General features: G+C 38.8%; 1 protein-coding gene and 1 long non-coding RNA gene across 51 annotated transcripts in view; one reads left to right on the forward strand and one right to left on the reverse strand.

Moving 5' to 3' along the window:
* The window catches only part of DTNA (dystrobrevin alpha), a 418043-nt gene extending 413098 nt beyond the window's left edge, over positions 1–4945 (forward strand). For 31 of the 50 annotated variants that reach the window (XM_071208625.1, XM_071208616.1, XM_071208607.1 and 28 more), the window contains one exon: positions 3865–4945. Coding sequence is in view for 15 of the 50 variants with exons in the window: in XM_071208607.1 (XP_071064708.1) it covers positions 3865–4005 (141 nt within the window). In the remaining 35 variants the exon portion in view is untranslated. Of the gene's footprint in view, positions 1–1354 lie in introns of all 50 variants that reach the window. The other 19 variants (XM_071208615.1, XM_058277122.2, XM_058277120.2 and 16 more) reach the window with 2 other exon arrangements.
* On the reverse strand, positions 1808–18914 carry LOC131273608 (uncharacterized). The gene is made up of 5 exons (XR_011646032.1): positions 18696–18914; positions 17972–18079; positions 11718–11806; positions 9329–9489; positions 1808–3271 (listed from the first exon to the last, which is right to left on the reverse strand). It is a non-coding gene; the product is annotated as an uncharacterized lncRNA (long non-coding RNA).
* Between the last annotated feature and the right edge of the window lie 503 nt (positions 18915–19417).

The following is a 19417-nucleotide window of genomic DNA, read 5'->3' on the forward strand; positions in this document are numbered from 1 at the left end:
ACTTCCCTTTGATTTGAGAATGTTATACCACATGCTCTCCTGATTCATTCTGAGTAGAGTGAAAAAATTCCCTGGGGCTGTTTCTGAAAATATTCACTCCACGTACAACAAACCTAGTCCCAAAGGAGAAAGTCTTTTCCTTTCATAAGAGTTATTTTTCTTAACTCCAGCAATTTGATCATTTTCATTCTGTACATTATTTAAGCATTGGCAGCTAGTTCTTAGAGAAAAAAAATGTAAGCATAATAAAACACCCTTGACATAAACCCAGACAAAAAGTGGCATTTGTTTCTTGTACCTAAAAGCCAAAAAATGCACTACTCTGAAAGTTCTTAGGCCATTGTTTTATCATTGTTGCAAATCCGGCAGTGTAAAACTAAAACAGTTGTGGCCTTCTGCCATTTACTGCCTCCGCTAGCCTACCTAGCTGCCATTCCACATGAACCAGCCCACCATAATTCAGCCACTTAGGCAAAAAGTGTTGAAAACCTGATAGAACACAGCAGAAGCTACTGGCTTATCATCTTTTCAGCTAGCTCTATCCTACTATAATTTTCCTTAATGTGGCCAGGAAATATAGCTGAAATTTTAGAACAGTTATACTACTAAAATTGTTTTCTTTGGACTCTCTGATTGGGCTGCAAGAAGAGAGAGTATCCCAAAGTATAGGCACCTCTTACCCACAGGTGCTGAAGCCGAATTCCTTGGATAAGTTATTAGCCATCACTGAGGCAGGCAGAAGGTGGGAGCCAGAGAAATAGAAGGCCCATTCTCTGCCCAAAAACACCTTCAGGCCTACCTGAAGATCCATATACACTGATCAACATACTAAAAAGAGTGAATAGAGAAAAACTTGATTTACTGTTTTTCAACTAGCCACTTTAGAAGAAACAGCATACAGAGTCAACCAAGACTCCACTTGGACCACTCAGGTCTTGAATCTGTCCCTCTACCATCCTCTGGCCACATGGTTCCACATTGGCCAACCACATCCTAACCTCAGATTTGGGGGGACTGGATAATCAAAAGTGGGTTTATTTATAATCCACATGATATTCTGAGGATGGATCAGCAGCCTCATCTCTCTTCTATTTGGGCTGCTTAAACCTTCTGGATGCCTTCAGGGATACTTTACACAAGAAAGTCAGCCTGCAGGACTTCTTGGCCTCTCTTTGATAGCTCACAAGGTCCTAGGACATTAGTTCCTGATTAGGAAGGGAAAGGAGCATGTGATTGTGTGTGTGTGTGTGTATGTGTGTGTGTGTCAGGGGGCAAGGGGGATCCTGTGCTTCATAACCCTAATTTAGAGAACAGTTTTCATCTCTTAAAAAAATTACACATTCCTTATTCCCAGGCAAGCTATAGTCAGACAGATGATGAAAGTAACATGAAAACTGATGATGATGGAGAGTGCTGCACCCACACAGAGGAGGAAGACAGCAGCCTGGCGGCAAGCTCGTGGAAGAGAGCAACCAGCACACGCAGCAGCTCCTGGCAAACCCCCCACCCCCACAGATGTGTTCTGCTGACTGCAGTGCAGCTAACTTTTTGTTCTAAGATTTGTAGTTCATAGGTGTGTGTTTTGAGAAGGAAAAAAAAAAAAAAGACTTTTGTTTCAAGCTAACTTACAGCTACATCTTCTGTAACATGGTTCACCCCGGTAAAGAACACAGGCTGAGACCCATGCTGCTGTGACATAGGATGGCAGTATTAACAAGCAGTTTAAACCTTTGCACATGATATTGAACCTGTTCAGTTTACAATGACAATATTAATACTGTTTATAGCTAGAAGTTTGATTTCTGGATTCATGGAGATTTTAGCAAATCAGTTTATTATACACTGTACATTTTTTCCCCCACAGCAATTGGGGGGAAGAAACAACCACTTGCAATTATTCACTAACCCTAATGGATTTGGTTCCTGAGTGTACAGACTCAGAGTCCAGAAGCCAAGAAGTGTTCTTGGCTTGTGTAGTCTGCAGTTGACTGCAAGTCTCTGTGAGCAGTGACGAACCAAACACACCGGGATAATCCATTCTTTGGGGCTTCTTTCCAACTTGGGGTTGTTTTCTTTCAAGAGAATCGAACAGATCAGCCATAGAATTTAGTGTAAATAGTTTTTCCAAATAGATATCGTATTCAAAAAGGCAGCATTCAAATTATATAGAATCTAGTTTTTAAATCAGCACAGATCTTCTTAAAACTGTGAACTATGTTTTGAAATACTCGTTACTAAAGCTGTTTATAAACCACAGGTGCCATAAGATCCCCAAATGGACTACAGTTCCTCTGCTTCCATGGTCTTGTTTCCTCTCGTTTTAGCTTGAGGGCGCATGTCTTCAGCAGCACCGCTCCTCACAAGCCCCCCTATCAGGTTGTTTGGAGGCCTTCAGCTTTAAATGTACAGGCTTAAAGTGCGCTTGCCAATGTTCGCTCTCCTTTTCTTTCTGAATGTTTATTGCCTTAGCTGGCCACCTGGCGTCCTGCATGCGGCCTTCCGTGGTCTTGTGAGAGGAGACAGGCTCTTCCAGGTGGAGCTGGGATTTCACTCTCACTGAAAAGCTGGTGTGCAAAGGAAGGAGGACGGAAGACTCTGCAGATGGCTCTTTTTGAGGGCCTTCTTTAGAGATACCTAAAGACCGCCCTTCGGGGTTCTGGGTAAAAGAAAAAAAATCTTCTCCATGCGTCAAGATTTGATGAAAAAAAAAAAAAACCTGCAACATTTTTGATACATTAAACTTACAATAGGAGCTTCTCTGAAATTCCTATTTCTTTAAAAGAAAGAAGCTGCTATCATTTTAGAACAGTGATTGGTTCTCAAAATGTGGGCCATTAATATCTGCATCACCTGGAACTTATTAGCTTCAGATTCTTAGGTCCAACACGGGCCTAAGAACCTCTTGTGGGGTAGCCCAGCACTTTGTGTTTTAATAAGCCCTACAGCTGATTCTGATTCACGGTAAAGTGTAAGAACCATTGCTTTAGAATAAAGTTAGATAACAAAATCCCTGGAAAGGCCTTATTCAGAATAAGCAAGAGAGGTTCTAAGTCATCCTTAAAACTTCCGTGATTGGATTTTGCTTCTAAGGCGGGCCAAAACTTTCTCCTGCCCCCACTTACCCGGTCCTTGATTGGAGGGTGCGCAGCTGAAAACAGACGTCCTGGCCATCATCTTCAAGCTCCCTCTTCAGAGGGAACTACGATGTCCATGTCACTTCATTTGGTTGGAAACCATCTCCTTGACCGCCCTTTGGAACAAAATTGCTTACCTTGGGAATAGGAAAGAGTTTGGTAGGCATTAATGAGGAGCTCATTCTGTCCCTTGTTGGACTAATTCCCTTACTTCCCTCCAGGGAACCAGCCTGACAAAAGCCCCTGAAGACAGGTGGACACCAAAGTGGCAAAACTGCACAGTTCTCACATTTCTTTGCACAGATAGATTTTTCTGTCGGTTTTGTTGATGTCTTAACATTCATCTCTTTTCCACTGCCCATCCTCTGTGAACCCATACCGCTCTAGATGGAGCAGGTGGCCACTGGTGCCTCATACTCAGTACTTAAAACCACTACATCTCAACTACCTAAATCATAGCCAGGTGGTACCTGAACTCAGAAATCAGACCCTGCAAGTGGCACTCAGCCACTGACTGGACTGAGCTGACCTGTTGTCACTTTGTGTTTCTACATCAAAAAGTCTATTTAAGGGTTGGACTGTTTTGCTGATAACCTTCCCCCTTGTCATAGCGTCCCTTGCCAACTCCATCACACAATGTTGGTACCATCATACAAAGCCATTGCAAGGACTCTGGAAACTTCTCCAATGACCAATTTCTGACTAACCAGCCACCTTTTCTTTCTCTTAGCTCCACGTCAGCACTGAGACCAGACTCAAGCACCCCTATCCTGTAACCGAGACAAAATGGCATGTGTTGTTTTGGGTTTTTGTGGTTTTGGGTGGGTTTCTTTCCTTGGCTCTCCAGTTTTACTTTTGGGGCCTGTTCTAAGTGCAAACCCAGCAGGTTTCACCTGTCCATTAGATACAACTATATCTTCCGGCGGTTGTTCCTTGCTTGTTCCACATTGAATTGCACATCCATCTCCATCAGTGATGATGGTCTATTAATGAGCACTGTTCTAACAAAGCCGACCCTCCCTCAAAGCACCATGTAAGGGGGGTGGGGTGAGGCAGAAAACTACTGTATGGGATTCAGGAATCAGTTGTGGTTGGTCAGGGTGGAAGTTGGGGTAAGTTTGGTTGAGGGAGATGTGTGGAAGAATGTGAAAAATGGGTTCTTGAATGATCTACACTAAGGCAGGGAAGGTTCATTTGTAAGTAGTAATGTGAACTGAATTGCATTAAGAGTGTGGCCTTTGTTGTGATATACTGTGTATTTTCTTATATGCATGAGCCAAACTGTTGCAACATAATTTAGCATTGATGTCTGCTTTTATTTTTATCATCTTTGTCCACCCTTCTTAGTTTTGGCTGTTAACTGTAGATAGACCTTGTACATAGGCAACCTTGGGTTGCTGCAATCACCTTGGTTCAATTCTGTGCAAGGAGCCACAAACAAGAACTCCACTGTGTCCTCAGAAGAAAGGGCATTTTTACTTTTGAACCCAAAAGAAAAAAAAAAATCAAATGCATTACATCTTGAGGCTAATTAACTACAAGAAATTTTTAATTATGACTACAGTAATTTGACACCATTTGAAATAACCAATTCAGAGACACTAAAGATTTCACAATATTCCTTGGTATTGTAACAAAACTACTATTGTATGGGTTTTTTGTATTGCTGTTAAGTATTGTTTTGTGTGTATGCGTGTGTGTTGGAACCTACTGGGGACATGTTATATTTTGAAGTGATTAAACTATTTAATTGTGTGTCTATATTTTGGAATGGAATTATTTCTTCATTAAAAATGTTTTTAAAAACACTATATCGAGTGTTTTATTCCTTTGCTTCAACTAATATTTCCTAAAGCAACATGGAGTCAGTCTGTTCAAAGGAGAAAGGCCAGTGCTTGCAGTGTGAAAGCACAATGTGTTGATTGGGTATTGAGCAACTGAGACGAAATAGCTACCTTCCCTGTCTTGGTCACAATTTTTTTTAAATGAGATGCTATTCTGCTGTTTACAGAAAGCCTTGTTATAATCAATATGGGGGTGCATTTCATCTGCAAAATGGAGACAACAATAGTACTGACCTCTGGAATTGTGGGGTGTATTAAATGAGATGCACATAAAGTCCACATCTTGGTGCCTGACATATTATCTAGTGCAGGATGAGTTAATGTCACCTGGACACACAGCCCAGTGACCACTCCCAATGCACAACCTGAAATCTGAATCTGAAAGAGCTTTCAGCTCCCGCCACCTGCTTGTGCAAGAGCAGCCCTCCCCTGTGAAGCTCCAAGATGTGCTACCGAACATGAGTCACTAGTCAGCTGCTTTTTTCATGGAGTTTCCTTTTAGGACCTTTGGTGACGTTCCTGCCTGCATGTCTCAGTAGGAATCATCTTGGTCTATGAGAGGGTCTCATAAGGCTCACCTAAATAAAGGAGTTGGGCTGTCTATGGTTCACCTTTATCCCAGGAGGGTTCTTTGAAAATTTGCCCACCTCTTCCCTAGATACCAGCTGTATAAATAATGGTTTATAGGGGGAGGTGGCTTTTTAATCTACCCTACTATAGTTTCCCCAAAGCAGTGTGTGCTGACATGCCCTCCATAAATTAATGAAAGTCCACTCAAGTGTGCAGAGAGGAGTCAGAGACCTGCAGCAAAGTGAATTCTGGGTCCATCGAGCTGGAGAGAGGGCTCTTAGCCTTTTTCACTGGAAATTATTCCATTTATAATTCCCTATATAACCCCTGCAATAAAATCTTTGCAGTCCTTTGCAAAGAATGGTGACGTCCCTCCCTTTGCCCTGCTTTAGTCACATGGTCTATCCCAGTTTCTTTGTTTTCTGCCTCCAAGAACTCTGCAGCCCTGTAGTAAAGGAGACCCCAACGTTAAATAAACCTAATGTCAGAGAGACTTTCTAAGTGTGGGAAGCTTTCTACGTCATCCTCATACTTCCGGTTATTCTGCCCCAGTGTGATGTTTTATAACTCACACACTGCTCAAATGACCTGACCATGTCTTTTCCCAGCCTTAAAGCCTCCTAAAGCTCTCCCACTGTCTGTTATCAGACTTCAGAATATGACATATAAGGCTTTCCACAGTTGGACTCCTACCTACCCTACAACCTCGTCTTCCCCAATCCTAGCACCCACACTGTAATTGCACTCAACTAATGGTTATTCCCAAACTTTGCTACTTCTGTGCTTTGTTTTTGCATTCCACTCTTTCTGTATATGACTATTTTAACAGGATAACTCTGGCTGTTGTGTTGAGAAAAGACAGTAAAGGGGAAAGGTGCAGGACTAAGGAAACCAGTCAGGAGGCTTCTGCAATAATGCAGGCAAAAGATTGGCTTAGGGTAGAGCAAAAGTGGCCATATGCTACATATATTTTGCAGGTAGCGCCAAGGTGTTTATGGATGGGTTGAAATGTGTGTGAGAGAGGAGCCAAGGATGATACAATTTGAGGCTTCCAAACTGGAAGAATGGAGTTGCAAAACTGAGGAGAGATGACTTTGGGAAGAGCAAACTTTTCAGGTAGAAGTTCAGGAGCTCAGTTCTGACGTTATACATTTGAGCTGCCTATTAGACATCCAAGTGGAAAGAGGGAGTAATGTTTGGGAAATCTAGGCCTGGAGCTATCCATTTCAGAGTCTTCATAAAAGGGATGATAAAAGAAACTGGGAAGGGGTGATCAGAAAGGCAAGAAGAAAATCAGGAGCTGTGGCATCCTGGAAGCCAAATGATGAAAGTGTTCTAGGGCAGAAGTTGTGCTCAACTGTGTCCCATGCAGCTAATAAGTCAAGTGAGATAAGAGCTAGGAACTGACCCATTGTATATGTATTGAATCAAATTAACTTGATCACATACAAAGAATTTCTTCAGCTTTCAATTTCCCAGCTCCCAATTTCAAATGAAATCCTGAGGAACTGAGAGGAAATTCATGTTTGTTTTTCCTCTAAGGTGTTGAAGGGAGTTCTTGTGCAATATAATAAATCCACAGAGTTGTCTCCAATTTCCATCTCCACACTCCTTTACAACCAGCTCCCTTCCCTCATTCCCATTTGGGGAGGTCAATACACAAAGACAATACTGACAATTTACAAATTGTTATAGGCGTCATAACAACCATATCAAGGCAGAAATCATTCCCCAACTGACTCTGAAAACGAATTTTGAATGAAAATAGTATACTCTCTGTTATTTTTGAATGAGGAGCCATTCTTTTATTAATTTTGGAAGTTCATCTGCCTCAATTAATATTTAAGAGGAAGAAAGTATAGGACTCTTCTCTGATCTCTGGACTTGTAAATATAACATTTAAAAAACTGCTTTGCAATTTTATAGCAATTTGTGTTAGTGAGACACTATCTATTGATTGCTTCCAGAGCTAAATTAAATGAAACAAAGTTTATAACGCACATAGCAAGGTTCTTGAACCTAATGAAAGCTCAAAAACATGTCAGTTCCTTTCTTTTGGTCCCCTATGGAGTTTACAATCTTTATTAATAAAATGGGGACAATGATTGTTTTCAGAAAAGTCATACAAAAAGAAATTTAACTTAAAAATAAATACAAGGAAATCTGTTCAACCTCACTAAGAAGGAAATGAATGAAAATTAAAACAGTAACATAGCCACCTAAAACCTATTAAGTAAACACTGATTTTTTTATAAAAAAACAGACAATATTAAAGTGAAGTGTCTGCTGATGAGAATATGCACTTGTAAAAAGTTTGTGGGGAGGACAGGGAGGAGTTGAAATTGTTCATACTTTGTTAATCATCCGATAATACCACATCATGGACACTCTCTTAAGAATATTAAACTTTCAGAAAAAGTATAAATAACTTAAAAATACAACAGAAAAAAATAGTTACTGAACTATAATATATCTTAACTATGCAATATTTTGTAGACAGAATAATTATGAACTGATGAGTATGTGGAATGGTGGAGTCACTCTGAGAAAGTCTGGCAGTTCCTCAAAGGATTAAACACAGAATTACCATATGACCCAGAAATTGCTCTCCTAGGTACATACTCCAGAGAAATGAAACAAGGCCACTCAAAAACTTGTACACAAATGTTCATAGCAGCATTATACATGTAGCCAAAAAGTAGAAACAACCCAAATGTCCTTCAATTGATGAATGAATAAACAGAACTTGGTATATATATGCAATGGAATATTTGATAATAAAGAGGGATGAAGTGGGGAAGTAGATGTGGCTCAAGTGACTGAGTGCCCACACCCTCCTACCACATGGAAGGTCCCGGGTTCGGTTCCCAGTGCCTCCTAAAGAAGATGAGCAAGACAGTAAGCTGATGGGACAAGGAGACACAATGAGAGACACATCAAACAGAGAGTGGATGTGGCTCAAGAAATTCACACCTCCCTCCCACATTGGAGGTCCTGGGTTTGGTTTCCAGTGCCTCCAAAAAAAAAAAGAAGAAGAAAATGAGCAGACCCAGAGAGCACACAATGAACAGAAACAGAGAGCAGGCAGCGAGTGCAAATGAGTGGGGGGAGAAAGAAATAAAAATAAGTCTTTTTTTAAAAAAAGGAATGAAGTACTGTTGCATGCTACAACATGACTAAAACTTAAAACATTATGCTAAGTGAAAGAAGACAGTCAAAAAAAAAGACCACATATTATATGATCCCATTTATATGAAATATCCAGAATAGGAAAATCCATAGAAACAGAAAGCAAATTAGTGGTGGCCCAGTGCTGGAAGAATTGGAGTGGTGTGGGATGGGAAGTGACTGCTATTAAATACAGGACTTCTTTTGGGGAGTCATGAAAAGTTCTAAAATTGTGGTGATGGTTTCACAAGGCTGTGCACATACCAATATCAATTGAGTTGTACCCTTAAATGGGGGAATTATATGATTTGTGAATTATATCTCAATAAAGCTGTTATATAAAACATGACTATGAAGAGTTTTTAATAACATGACCAAAGACTTGTATATGATATGAAAAATCATGAAAGTAGGATTCAAATTTTTATATGGAATAGACAATTATGCAAAAATATGCATAGAAAAAGAGTGAGGCTTCCAAGTGACATTTAAAAGGCACAAATTTAGAGAGAATGGAAGAGGAAATAAAATTGTGGAACCTGGAAAGCAAATGAACATGTGATTACTAACTTATCAGATCTGAGAAAGCAGAATATTGTGCTGAGAACCAACCAGAATCTTAAAGGCTCAGGAATTGGACCAGGTGCCTCTGAAACTGGGGGAGAACCTTAGCAGGACTGGTAGAAAGCCTTTGAAGAAACAGTTCCTGTATCTTCTCCTCCTCCCTCCACTGAATGACTCCTTTCACCAGGGTGGAAAACTGGAGGTTCATACTACAGAAAAGATAAAACAAAGGCTCAGTTCTAAAGGCTACCAGGCATAATTAAAGTCTGGGTATTGTACAAAAGCAAAGGAATTTAGTTATAATATGAACACTAAATTCTTCCATCTGGCTTTCCCCTAGCAACATCAGTACACTGGGACCCCAGCCTTTACTCTTCAAATTGAAGTTGAAATGGCCTTGTTGGGAAATCTGAGTAGACCAAAAAGAGAGACCTAAAAATACTGACATGGGCCCAACCAGACCACCCTATACAAAAGCTCATGTCCAACCAATCCTACTCAGATTGTAAGCCTACCAATCAACTATTTTGACTCCCTTTTTAAAAACATGCAGAAAAACCAAGCAAAACCACACATTTGAGTAAGGCCTTTAACATAAATGATAGGAACCAAAACATAGGGGGAAAAGAAAACCCTCTAGAAAAAAAACATACTATGCTGAGGAAATTAAGCAAGATAATGCTAGCTTCTAAAACAATCAAACCCATATAGAATAATGCCTTAAACAAAATATAAAGGCCAAAATGGGAGTTTCTGATTAGCAGGCAGCTCTCCCAAAATACTGATTAAGGAATTGAGGCTCCTTCCACCTTTTGTCTTTTTTATGTTTAACAGATGCTTTCAATTTTGCCAACCAGCTAAAAAGAGCATGGGAGATTTTCATGGACTTGAGCTGGAAGGCATAACATCATTTTTGCTCATATTTCAAAGGGTTAAAACTCATTCATATAGCTACACCTAACTGTAAAGGAAGCTGTGAAAGGTGGTCTAGTTATGTGCAAGAAAGGCTGAGAAATATGATCTAGCCATGTACATGGGAAAAGAGAAAATAGATTCATTGAGGAAAATTCCCCTAAGAAACTATTATTGATATCCTCTGACAGAGAAAAAAACAAAAATATTTCATCCATGAAACAGGAATAGACAACTTTAAAGAGAGAGAGAGAAAAAAAAAGGAACATTCAGAGGTCAAAACAACCTTTGGGAAATAAAAAACATGAGAAACTTAAAGGGTTAGAAGATAAAGTCGATGAAATATCTCTGAAGGTTGAGCAAAAAGGACTAGGAGAAGAAAACAGGATATGAAAAGAAAAATTAGAGGGTCCATTCAGGCAGTTCAACATCCTAAAGAGGAATTTCAGAAAGAAAACAGAGAAAGTGTAGAAGATGAAATCATCAGCAAAATAATTCAAGAAAATTTCCAAAAACTGAAGGAAATGAGCATCCAGGTTGAAAGGGCCCACCTACTGACCATAAGTTAATATATCATCCACTCGTATTTCTCCTTGTGTTGGATCATGTTGGGATGACTGCAAGAATTTTTAGGATCTGCCTAAAAGGAAGTTAAATTGCAGTTTATTTTCAGAGGCACAGATTTCTGAAGTACATAGTCACTTCCGTGTATAGCTAAGTTATTACTAGCCATCCCAGTACAGAAACAGCTTCCAGGAATGCTCCTAGTGCCATTTTACCCACTTCTCACCCAAAGGTGCAGGCCAGGGGGCATACCATGATATGAAGTAATCTTTTAACACCCAACACCAGACATATTCTGTAGTGAAGGAAAAAATAGGCTTATAATGTATGGCATCTAAAGCTCATCTGTGGAAATTTCTTCCAAACATCAAATATATAAAACTGTGAATGGAAAGAAATGTAATGGACAGGAGGGAGCTATTATAGATGCTTGTCAAGCTGTTAATGAAATTTTGTAATTTGTATTTTTTCCCAGCAGGTTTCCAACATTGTGTCATGTCCACGCCCATTTGTACAAATCCTAGATTTACCCATTTGTACCTAGAAAAGAAAGAAAAAAGAAAAACAATATGATTATTAACTGCCAAGTTGCTTGAGAAAAGAGTAAGTAATCATAGTATACCACATAGTTCGGTTTTGAACCTCAGCTCCTAAAAGCACATGCATAAAATGCAATTTTACATTATTATTACAACATAACTCTACCTGTAAGATGGGGGATGGAAAGTGAACATGATGAAAGAAGGGGAGAGCTAAATTCACATATTCCATAGTGAAAAGTCTGTAAATAATGCCTAAAACTTATAAAACAAGTAGAAATACAAACAGGTAAGAGGTAAATAGCAAGTGAAGAAGCAAAAAGTTGAACTTAGTTGTTTCTGTGAAAGGGACTTTGAGGAAAATGGCAAATTTTTTAGACCATGTAAGCATAATTTTGAAAAAGTTTAAATGGTAGAAATACTTTAAAGTGTTAACTGTTGGGGCACAGGTGTAGTTCAGTGGTTGAGTGCCTGCTTCCTCCCATGTGTGGGGTTCAATCCCCAGTAACTCCTGAAAAAAAAAGGAAAAGAGAAAATGTGTTAACTCTGATTTCTTTGGAAGATGAATTTTTGGATAAATTTTTTATTTTTAAATATTCATTCCTCCATCTGTATTTTTTGCATATTCTAAAATAAATATGGGTGACTTTTATGATTGAAATATTAGCTAAAGTTTAAAAATAGCATGGTTTTATATCCCAAAAGGTTGTTAGAATTACAATTTTTTCGACTACATGGCATTTAAAACTTTATCTTCAGATAAAGAGTAGGTGAGGTTTCCCTGAGGTTAAATCACTCCTCCAATTGATAGAAAATTTGCATATATTCAACCCTTGTGAAAAACATGCCAGATCCCACCCCTTGCCCTCATTTTTTAAACTATCTTGCCTTTTCTTCCCCCTTAATAACAACAAAATAAATGTCTCTCCAGGAAGGAATGCAAGTTTTAGGTAAACACTAAAAGATCAATGGGTAATTAGAACACTCTGCATGGCCAACCAAATCTAAACATGGGAAGTCCCTCTCCTTCCAACATCACTGCATGCCAATCACTTTGCCTCTCTGCCAGAAATGTGCAAGCAGCTCAAAGTCAAAAATCTATACACACTCTCCTTTCTTCTCTTCCTCTTTGCCTTCTTCCCTCTCCCTTTCCCTTTATTCTTTCCTTCCAAATTCTAGATACTGAGGTGAGGGGATGGGGATCCTAACATTGATGTAATCCTATGCATTTGCAAAAACTGTTTTATACACATTTAATCATCCCAACACCCGTGTCAGGCAGATGATGAAATTTCCTCCTTTAAATGAAATAGAAAATTGACAATCATTGAGTGATTTGCCCAAGAATACCCAGGGAGGAAGCCAGAACTGAAACCCAGATTGTATCGTCACTATCGTTATAGCAGGAGCTCAATAAATGCAGGTCAGCCAAGAGTAACTTGAGAAGCACCTGGGATACCCAACTTCCAGTTAGTCCAGATTATGCTCCCTCTTGTTTGCTCAGCAATTAGTGCAAAAGCATCCAGATGGATAACCTGGGGAATTCTCTCTGTTGTAAAAAATATCTGCAGACAAGGCAGAGATGAGAAGACACAGACAGCATGCCACCAAAAAGGAAACAGAAGGGAAAACACAAGAAATATCTCACTCCTGAGGAGATGGTGCGGTTCTGGGAGGGCTTTCGGGAGACAGGCTTTTCCCTCTGTCCAGGGCTAAATCGACTTCAGCTCGCCTCCACTAGATACAGCATCAGCCAAGATGAAGATATGCCCAAGGAGCTGTGCTCAATTCCTTGGCTTTAGTTTAGTTGAATGTGGCTGTCTTCCGGTTGCCCTAGCAACACATATTTAACTTTGAGAAGTTTTGTTTTAAACATTATTTGAGCTTGTAAAGGAGAATTAGGAGAGCAGGAAAAGGTGAAAAGAGATTTTTTTCTGAGACATCAGACCCTGCAGCAAGGTTGTGATGTTCTACGGAAAACACCCCCTTAAAGACTCCTCCCATAAAAACCAAGAGTAATAGGGGGCAGGTCTGGTTGTAGAACATTGGAGAAGCTTATAGTAAGAAGCTTTTGCCTTGTTTATAACCAGTTTGGGAATAATGGTCCTCTGAAAATCTTTACTAAAGTCATAAATATGGAAAAAATGCCCTTGAAGTGGGGAGGTTAATATATGAGAAGAGAGAAATATTTCCCCCTTATTGAGTTGCAAAGAGAACAAAGAAGCCTCCTTGTTGGAAAAAGATTAAAACATTTTAACAGGATAAAAGAGAGAGTATAATTTTACCAGAAAATCTAAACCAAGGCAAAGGAAATATACTGGAAACTGCATGCAAAACTTGGCTTACTGGCTCTCATTTTCTACTACAAGGAAGTAGACTTTTTCAACTGCAGAGACAGATGTTTTCCAGCCATGAACTCTCAGTGACATATATCATGAAGATCTCTGTATAATGAACATTGAGCAGTGTAATGGACAGTCTGTGACTGATTTTTTTTCCTAGTAAAGCACAGAGCTGTTCTTCATATCACCATTTAGCATAATGCTAAATTGTAAGTCTGTGAAAGTGAGTTGAGTAAAGCTAAAAGAATTTATTCTAGGACTATAGGTTTATCCTGAACTGGGCTAATGAAAGAATAAAGCTTTGCAAAGAATTGCAGGTTTACATCTTTGACTTGGCAGACTCTAAGCCCATGGAGAGCAGGAGTCCACCTTCATTTGGAACCCATCACCCAACCCATTGCCTCGTGTGAAGTGGGTACACAATAAATATAGAAGAAATGAAAAACACAGGCAGGACCCACTGTTCCTCCAGCTGCGCTTCTAAATATCAGTAGTCATTGATGGCATTTTTAATGGGAGCTTTGAAATAGACAATGACTCTAGAAAGCCCAGAAATGGGAGCTTCCTGAGGCAACCCACCTGTTCCAAAGTTCAGGTAGAAGTGATGTTTGTTCTGAGAAGTGGAGACACTGATTTTTGTTCTGACTCCCAGGCTGCAGAAATATCTTATGGCAGGGCTGGAACCTCAGAAAGTCATTCAACAGTTTGCCTGGGAGTGACCCAGTTTTAGCACTGAGTCCTGGTCAAATCACAACAGTTGGTCACCATAGAAAGCAGGTAGAGAAATGTTCAAACCGTCAGGTATGTAACAATTCTCAGTTGACTTCCATTTCGAAAGCATGTAAGATATTACTCTATAGAGGAAGCCTTTAAGGGCAGAAAATATCCATTTAACATGATTGTATTTTTTTTTAATCACAGCCTTAATTTTCTTCAGGACCTCACCCTGGTGTCCTTCCAGGATTCATTTGTTAGCAAATTCACTTTGGGTTTCCTAAAATGAAAAAACCTGTGGGTTCCCTTTAGGCTTTCTAAAATGAGATAACCTGTGGGTTAAAGAGGATTAGTGCTGCTTATCTAATGCAGAACAGAGTCTGTCAAAAATACTGAGTGGAATTTTGGCATACCTAATATTGAGCTTTAAAAAAGAAAAAAAATGTGATTAGCTATGAGAATCAATTTATATACTCAGAAATTTTAGCCATGTCATTAACTTGCCCTCCCTTTTTTTTTTTTTTTTTTAACAGAGATCATTCATTCTATCTAAAAGCAAAATCGAATTCTTAAGACATGAGTTCAGATGTTGGCCAGGCCCATTCTCACCCACTGGGAATCTCAATGTAGTGTGGAATAGACTCTGGAAGGAAACATATAAACTTGGAGTCTATAAAGACTAAATACAGTCTGGTCCATAGAGATTTTTCCATTGTTTTAAAACCGAGACAAATAAATGCTATAAAAGTTTGTAGTCTCAATTATGCAAAAAAGAGTACTGCCTTGATATTTCTGGAACAGCTATTAACCTCTTTAGAGTGAGATTTACAAAGGACATTATCCTGCAATTTCTGAAGAAATCTGTTCTAACATTTTTTCATTCACTAAATAATTAGAAGTTTGAAATATGTAACATTCTGACAACTCAGGAAAACTATAGACCATTCCACAAATTACATGAAAGATCCCTAAGACTTCCTAAGTAAGGTGCTTTCACCAGTGAAAGAACTATAATCCTTATCAGTAGCTATTTACTCAATCAGTTCAACTGTTACTTCCAATAAAGCCATTTGGGGCTGGAATTTTCAGCAAATATAAATCAGTCTTACACCAGTTTTTTTTTTTAATAGCTTTATATTCCACATAAAATGCATCCCTTGAATGGAAAAAACCATTGAAATTCTTGATATTTTTTTATCTGAAGCAATATTATCCTGATATGTATATCCATTTACTATAATGGACAAATACCACAGTACTAACTTGGGGTCCAGCATTTTCTTGGTTTATAAGTCATTTACAAATATAACAAATATAAAACCCCTTTTGGAGTTTTATATTACAATTCTACTATTTGGGGCTGAAAGATAGTTTACAAATCACAATGAGAAAGACCTGAAGTTTAGATTTGTATGCTAGGCAATATTCCTAATATTAGGAATTATTATGATGGTCTTTAAATTACTCATCCATGGATTGATAGAGGAGCCACTTTGTCAGGGTGGGCTGAGGGAGAGGTGGAAGTGGTTACCTGACTACTTCTTCCTGAGTGTAAGTAAATGGGAATGTCTATATTTTAAAAATGAAAAATGCCGGGAAAGAGAAAGAAATGTTTTGGAATAATCATGTTTATTCTCTCAGAAAAGGTATATCCCTCGTGAATTGTTCATAAACATAACCTAAATCCTTGTATTTTCCAGAATCAACATTTCCTGAACAAATGTAAGAGGATATGTGATCACTACCCCCTCTCTAGGAACATCTGTTTCCAAAGAAATTTTGGCAGAGTTTATATGTGACCTCAGAGATTACAATCTGGCAAATTCTTGCCCTGGCATTCTTACCTCCAGGGAAGACTTGTCTAAAACTATGCAAGCCAGAGCTTGAAATAGGTTACTGTACATTCTAACTGGGAAATAAACAAAAGTTTGGGAGCAGGAAATACTCAGAACTAGAGTTTTGCAGAGTCCCTTAAATATTTATATTCAACATTCCACAAATTGTCCACTTGGAGAGATGTTTGGGAAAATAAAATAAAATAAAATTCCCAAAAGAAACATTGCCATTCATGATCTTCCCCAGCAAAAAATACATTGAGGAACTGACTAACTCCTTTAATAGCCACCAGGCTATTTTCTTCCTTTATAGACCAAGACAATCTACATAATTCACAGAATAGTTAAACTTCAAACATTTAATTGGCTGATCAGGATTTCATAAGGTATTATTTTCAGCTCATCAGCTTTCATTGGGTCTTCCAAAAGTTAGACAAACAGGATTTTCAGTAGATTACCTAGACCAGCAGTTCTAAAAATCACTTTTGACTGAGAAGATTCATTATTGTGAGCATTTTTAATATGGATAGAAAGAAATGGAGTTTTGGTTTGGTTGTAACTCACAAAAATAATGGTTTAAGGAAATCCAACTCCTTCAAGTCAAGGTTTGATGTATAAAGGAGACTTTACCCTAAAATAATTTAAACCAGAATTAATGAAAGGCTTCACCAAAGTCGAGTGAAAATTGATTTTAATGGCAAAAAAAGGAAGAAAGGAAAATGAGGAGAATGTACTATGTGTCATTGCTTTAACGCACAGGAAGCAATAATGACTCTTCCCCAACATTTATTCTTTTTCCAGGTAAAAACTGGGTTGTTTCAAGAACTGGGTGGTTTCAAGAACTGGATGCAACTTAGAGATTTTTTACTGTATAACTTATAATCATTTTATTGTATTTCAACTGTTGAACCTTTAGGTTTTTCTATGTGACCACATTTCATGAAGTCAGATGATACATTAAATAATAATGCAGCATGAGGAATCAAGATATCTGGGTACTAGCCTGGATTATCCGTCACTAGGCAAATCACTAAACTCATTTTCAACAAATTTCTCATGGACAATACTAATGCCTTTAGCAAGTTCTTTCCAGATTTATTGTAATGATCAAATAAAGTAATATAATAAAATATGAATATAATGATATAGTAACTTATAGTCATATAAATGAAAAGCATTACAAAAAATAAAATTTATCATTAAAATATACGGTGGTATCATACTCATCAGTTCTAGCAGTTTGTCTTATGTTCGGAAGCTTACTATGAACAATTTTCTTCACCTCTTCTAAGTGAAGGGTATTGGTTCATTTCCATGAATGACAATATTCTTTAGTTTTACCATAGAAAAAATGCGTCAGTTCTGTGGATGCCAATCAATACTGTAGTGACCCTTGACTATTACCAAGTCACCACCACCACTCCATCACACTCCTCTCTAGTCCTCATTCATCAAGCAGTAGATAATTGCAGCAGCTTCCTTTGCTGTGCAAGATTAGGTTAGCTTTGTTTCCCATAAGCCAGAGGCTCAATATAACTGGTAACCAAGACACTGAAACAAACTCCACAATGATCACTTTCCCATTCTCCTGAGATTTGACAGGAACTGTCCAACCAGACCCACATACACACAAAAAAAATGAGAACACAGGAAAATCTGACCCAATGACAAAGGAATGCTGTCCCCCATCCTCCAAGTAAATCCAAACGTGTATCTGGTTAGAAAGAGCTATCCAGGAGTGTCAGCCGGCTCTGGTGTCAAGGAGCCCATTGATCTGTCACTCACCAGCTCGAAGGTTCAGACAGGAAGTCAGAGGATATAGTAAAACGGCTGGAGATTTCCTTAGGAGTGAGATAGTGCAAGCTGGCTCCCATTCCATGGCTGTGGGCCTTCCTTTTAAAGATAAACAGCACCGAGAACTGAGAATGATTGCCATACTTAAATGCCAAATAAACACAAAATGACAGGCACAAACTTTTGGCTTTATATTAAAGCTTGGTTTTTCAACAACCCCTTTTGTTGCCTCTAAAGACAATGGCCTCAGTGTTTCTGAGCCAGCTCCCTGGAACTCTGAGCAGAGCCTTTCTTGCCACACCCCAACCCTGCTCACTCCACAAACAGGGCGAAAGTCCCCTTTGGGTTCAATAACAAGCCCTTTCCCTCCCCCTGGCCCATTGCTGTAGGAGCGCTTGTTTATTGAAGCTAAAGAACAGTGGTATATGAAACTTGGAATTTGCAGACTAAGTCCCAGGGTAGTTGAATGAGGGATGTGCTCAGTGGATTCTACTTGGATGGGAAGTGGTAGCTTGATCGCGAGTTATGCACTGTACTCAGTCGGAGAGATTTAAGGATTTGCCAACTTCATTCATTCACTGTATTTTTAATTTTTAAATTGTATTGAGCATTTTTAATTTATGTCCTTTGGAGTAGCAATAATTAGCTTTAGATGGAATCAGAGGGTTTTTTCTTCTCTTTTCAGTCTGGCAGTTAAAACAAAAAATTCTCTTACCTGTTAAGTATCTCAGCCTCAGCACAAACGTAAGGATCATCCAAATGGGAAGCTGTCCGATCATGTACGCCACCTAATCCCCAGACAAAGCCTTTTTTTGAGGATCTCCATCAGGGTTTTCACATGTCTGCTGTTGAAGCACTTATAAACACTTGGCGTACTTGTTTCTTATGCTTGCTTCATCATCTCACAAAGGATTCCCCTCTGCTGAGTTTTTAACTTCAAGGAAGACAGTAAGATTCAAAATTTATGCTAATATTTTAATTATTACAATTTATTTAATATAATTAATTTCTCAGTCTAATTATTTGCTTCAATAAGCTTAATAAATCATAAGAGAAATTATTTAAACATGGCAGCGTTCATTTACAGGGTTTCTGTCGCTATCAAATTTGTGACCATATTAACCTGTTGACCTTCATGTCCACTCAGTGTTACCTTTACTTTTTGTTTTTTTGGGTTTTTTTTTTAAAGATTTATTTATTTATTTATTTCTCTCCCCTCCCCCCCACCACCCCAGTTGTCTGTTCTCTGTGTCTATTTGCTGCGTCTTCTTTGTCCGCGTCTGTTGTTGTCAGCAGCACAGGACTCTGTGTTTCTTTTTGTTGTGTCATCTTTCTGCGTCAGCTCTCGGTGTGTGCGGTGCCATTCCTGGGCAGGCTGCACTTTCTTTCGCACTGGGTTGCTCTTCTTACGGGGAGCACTCCTTGCACGTGGGTCTC

This window comes from Dasypus novemcinctus, chromosome 16 (assembly GCF_030445035.2).
Source record: "Dasypus novemcinctus isolate mDasNov1 chromosome 16, mDasNov1.1.hap2, whole genome shotgun sequence".
NCBI lineage: Eukaryota > Metazoa > Chordata > Mammalia > Cingulata > Dasypodidae > Dasypus > Dasypus novemcinctus.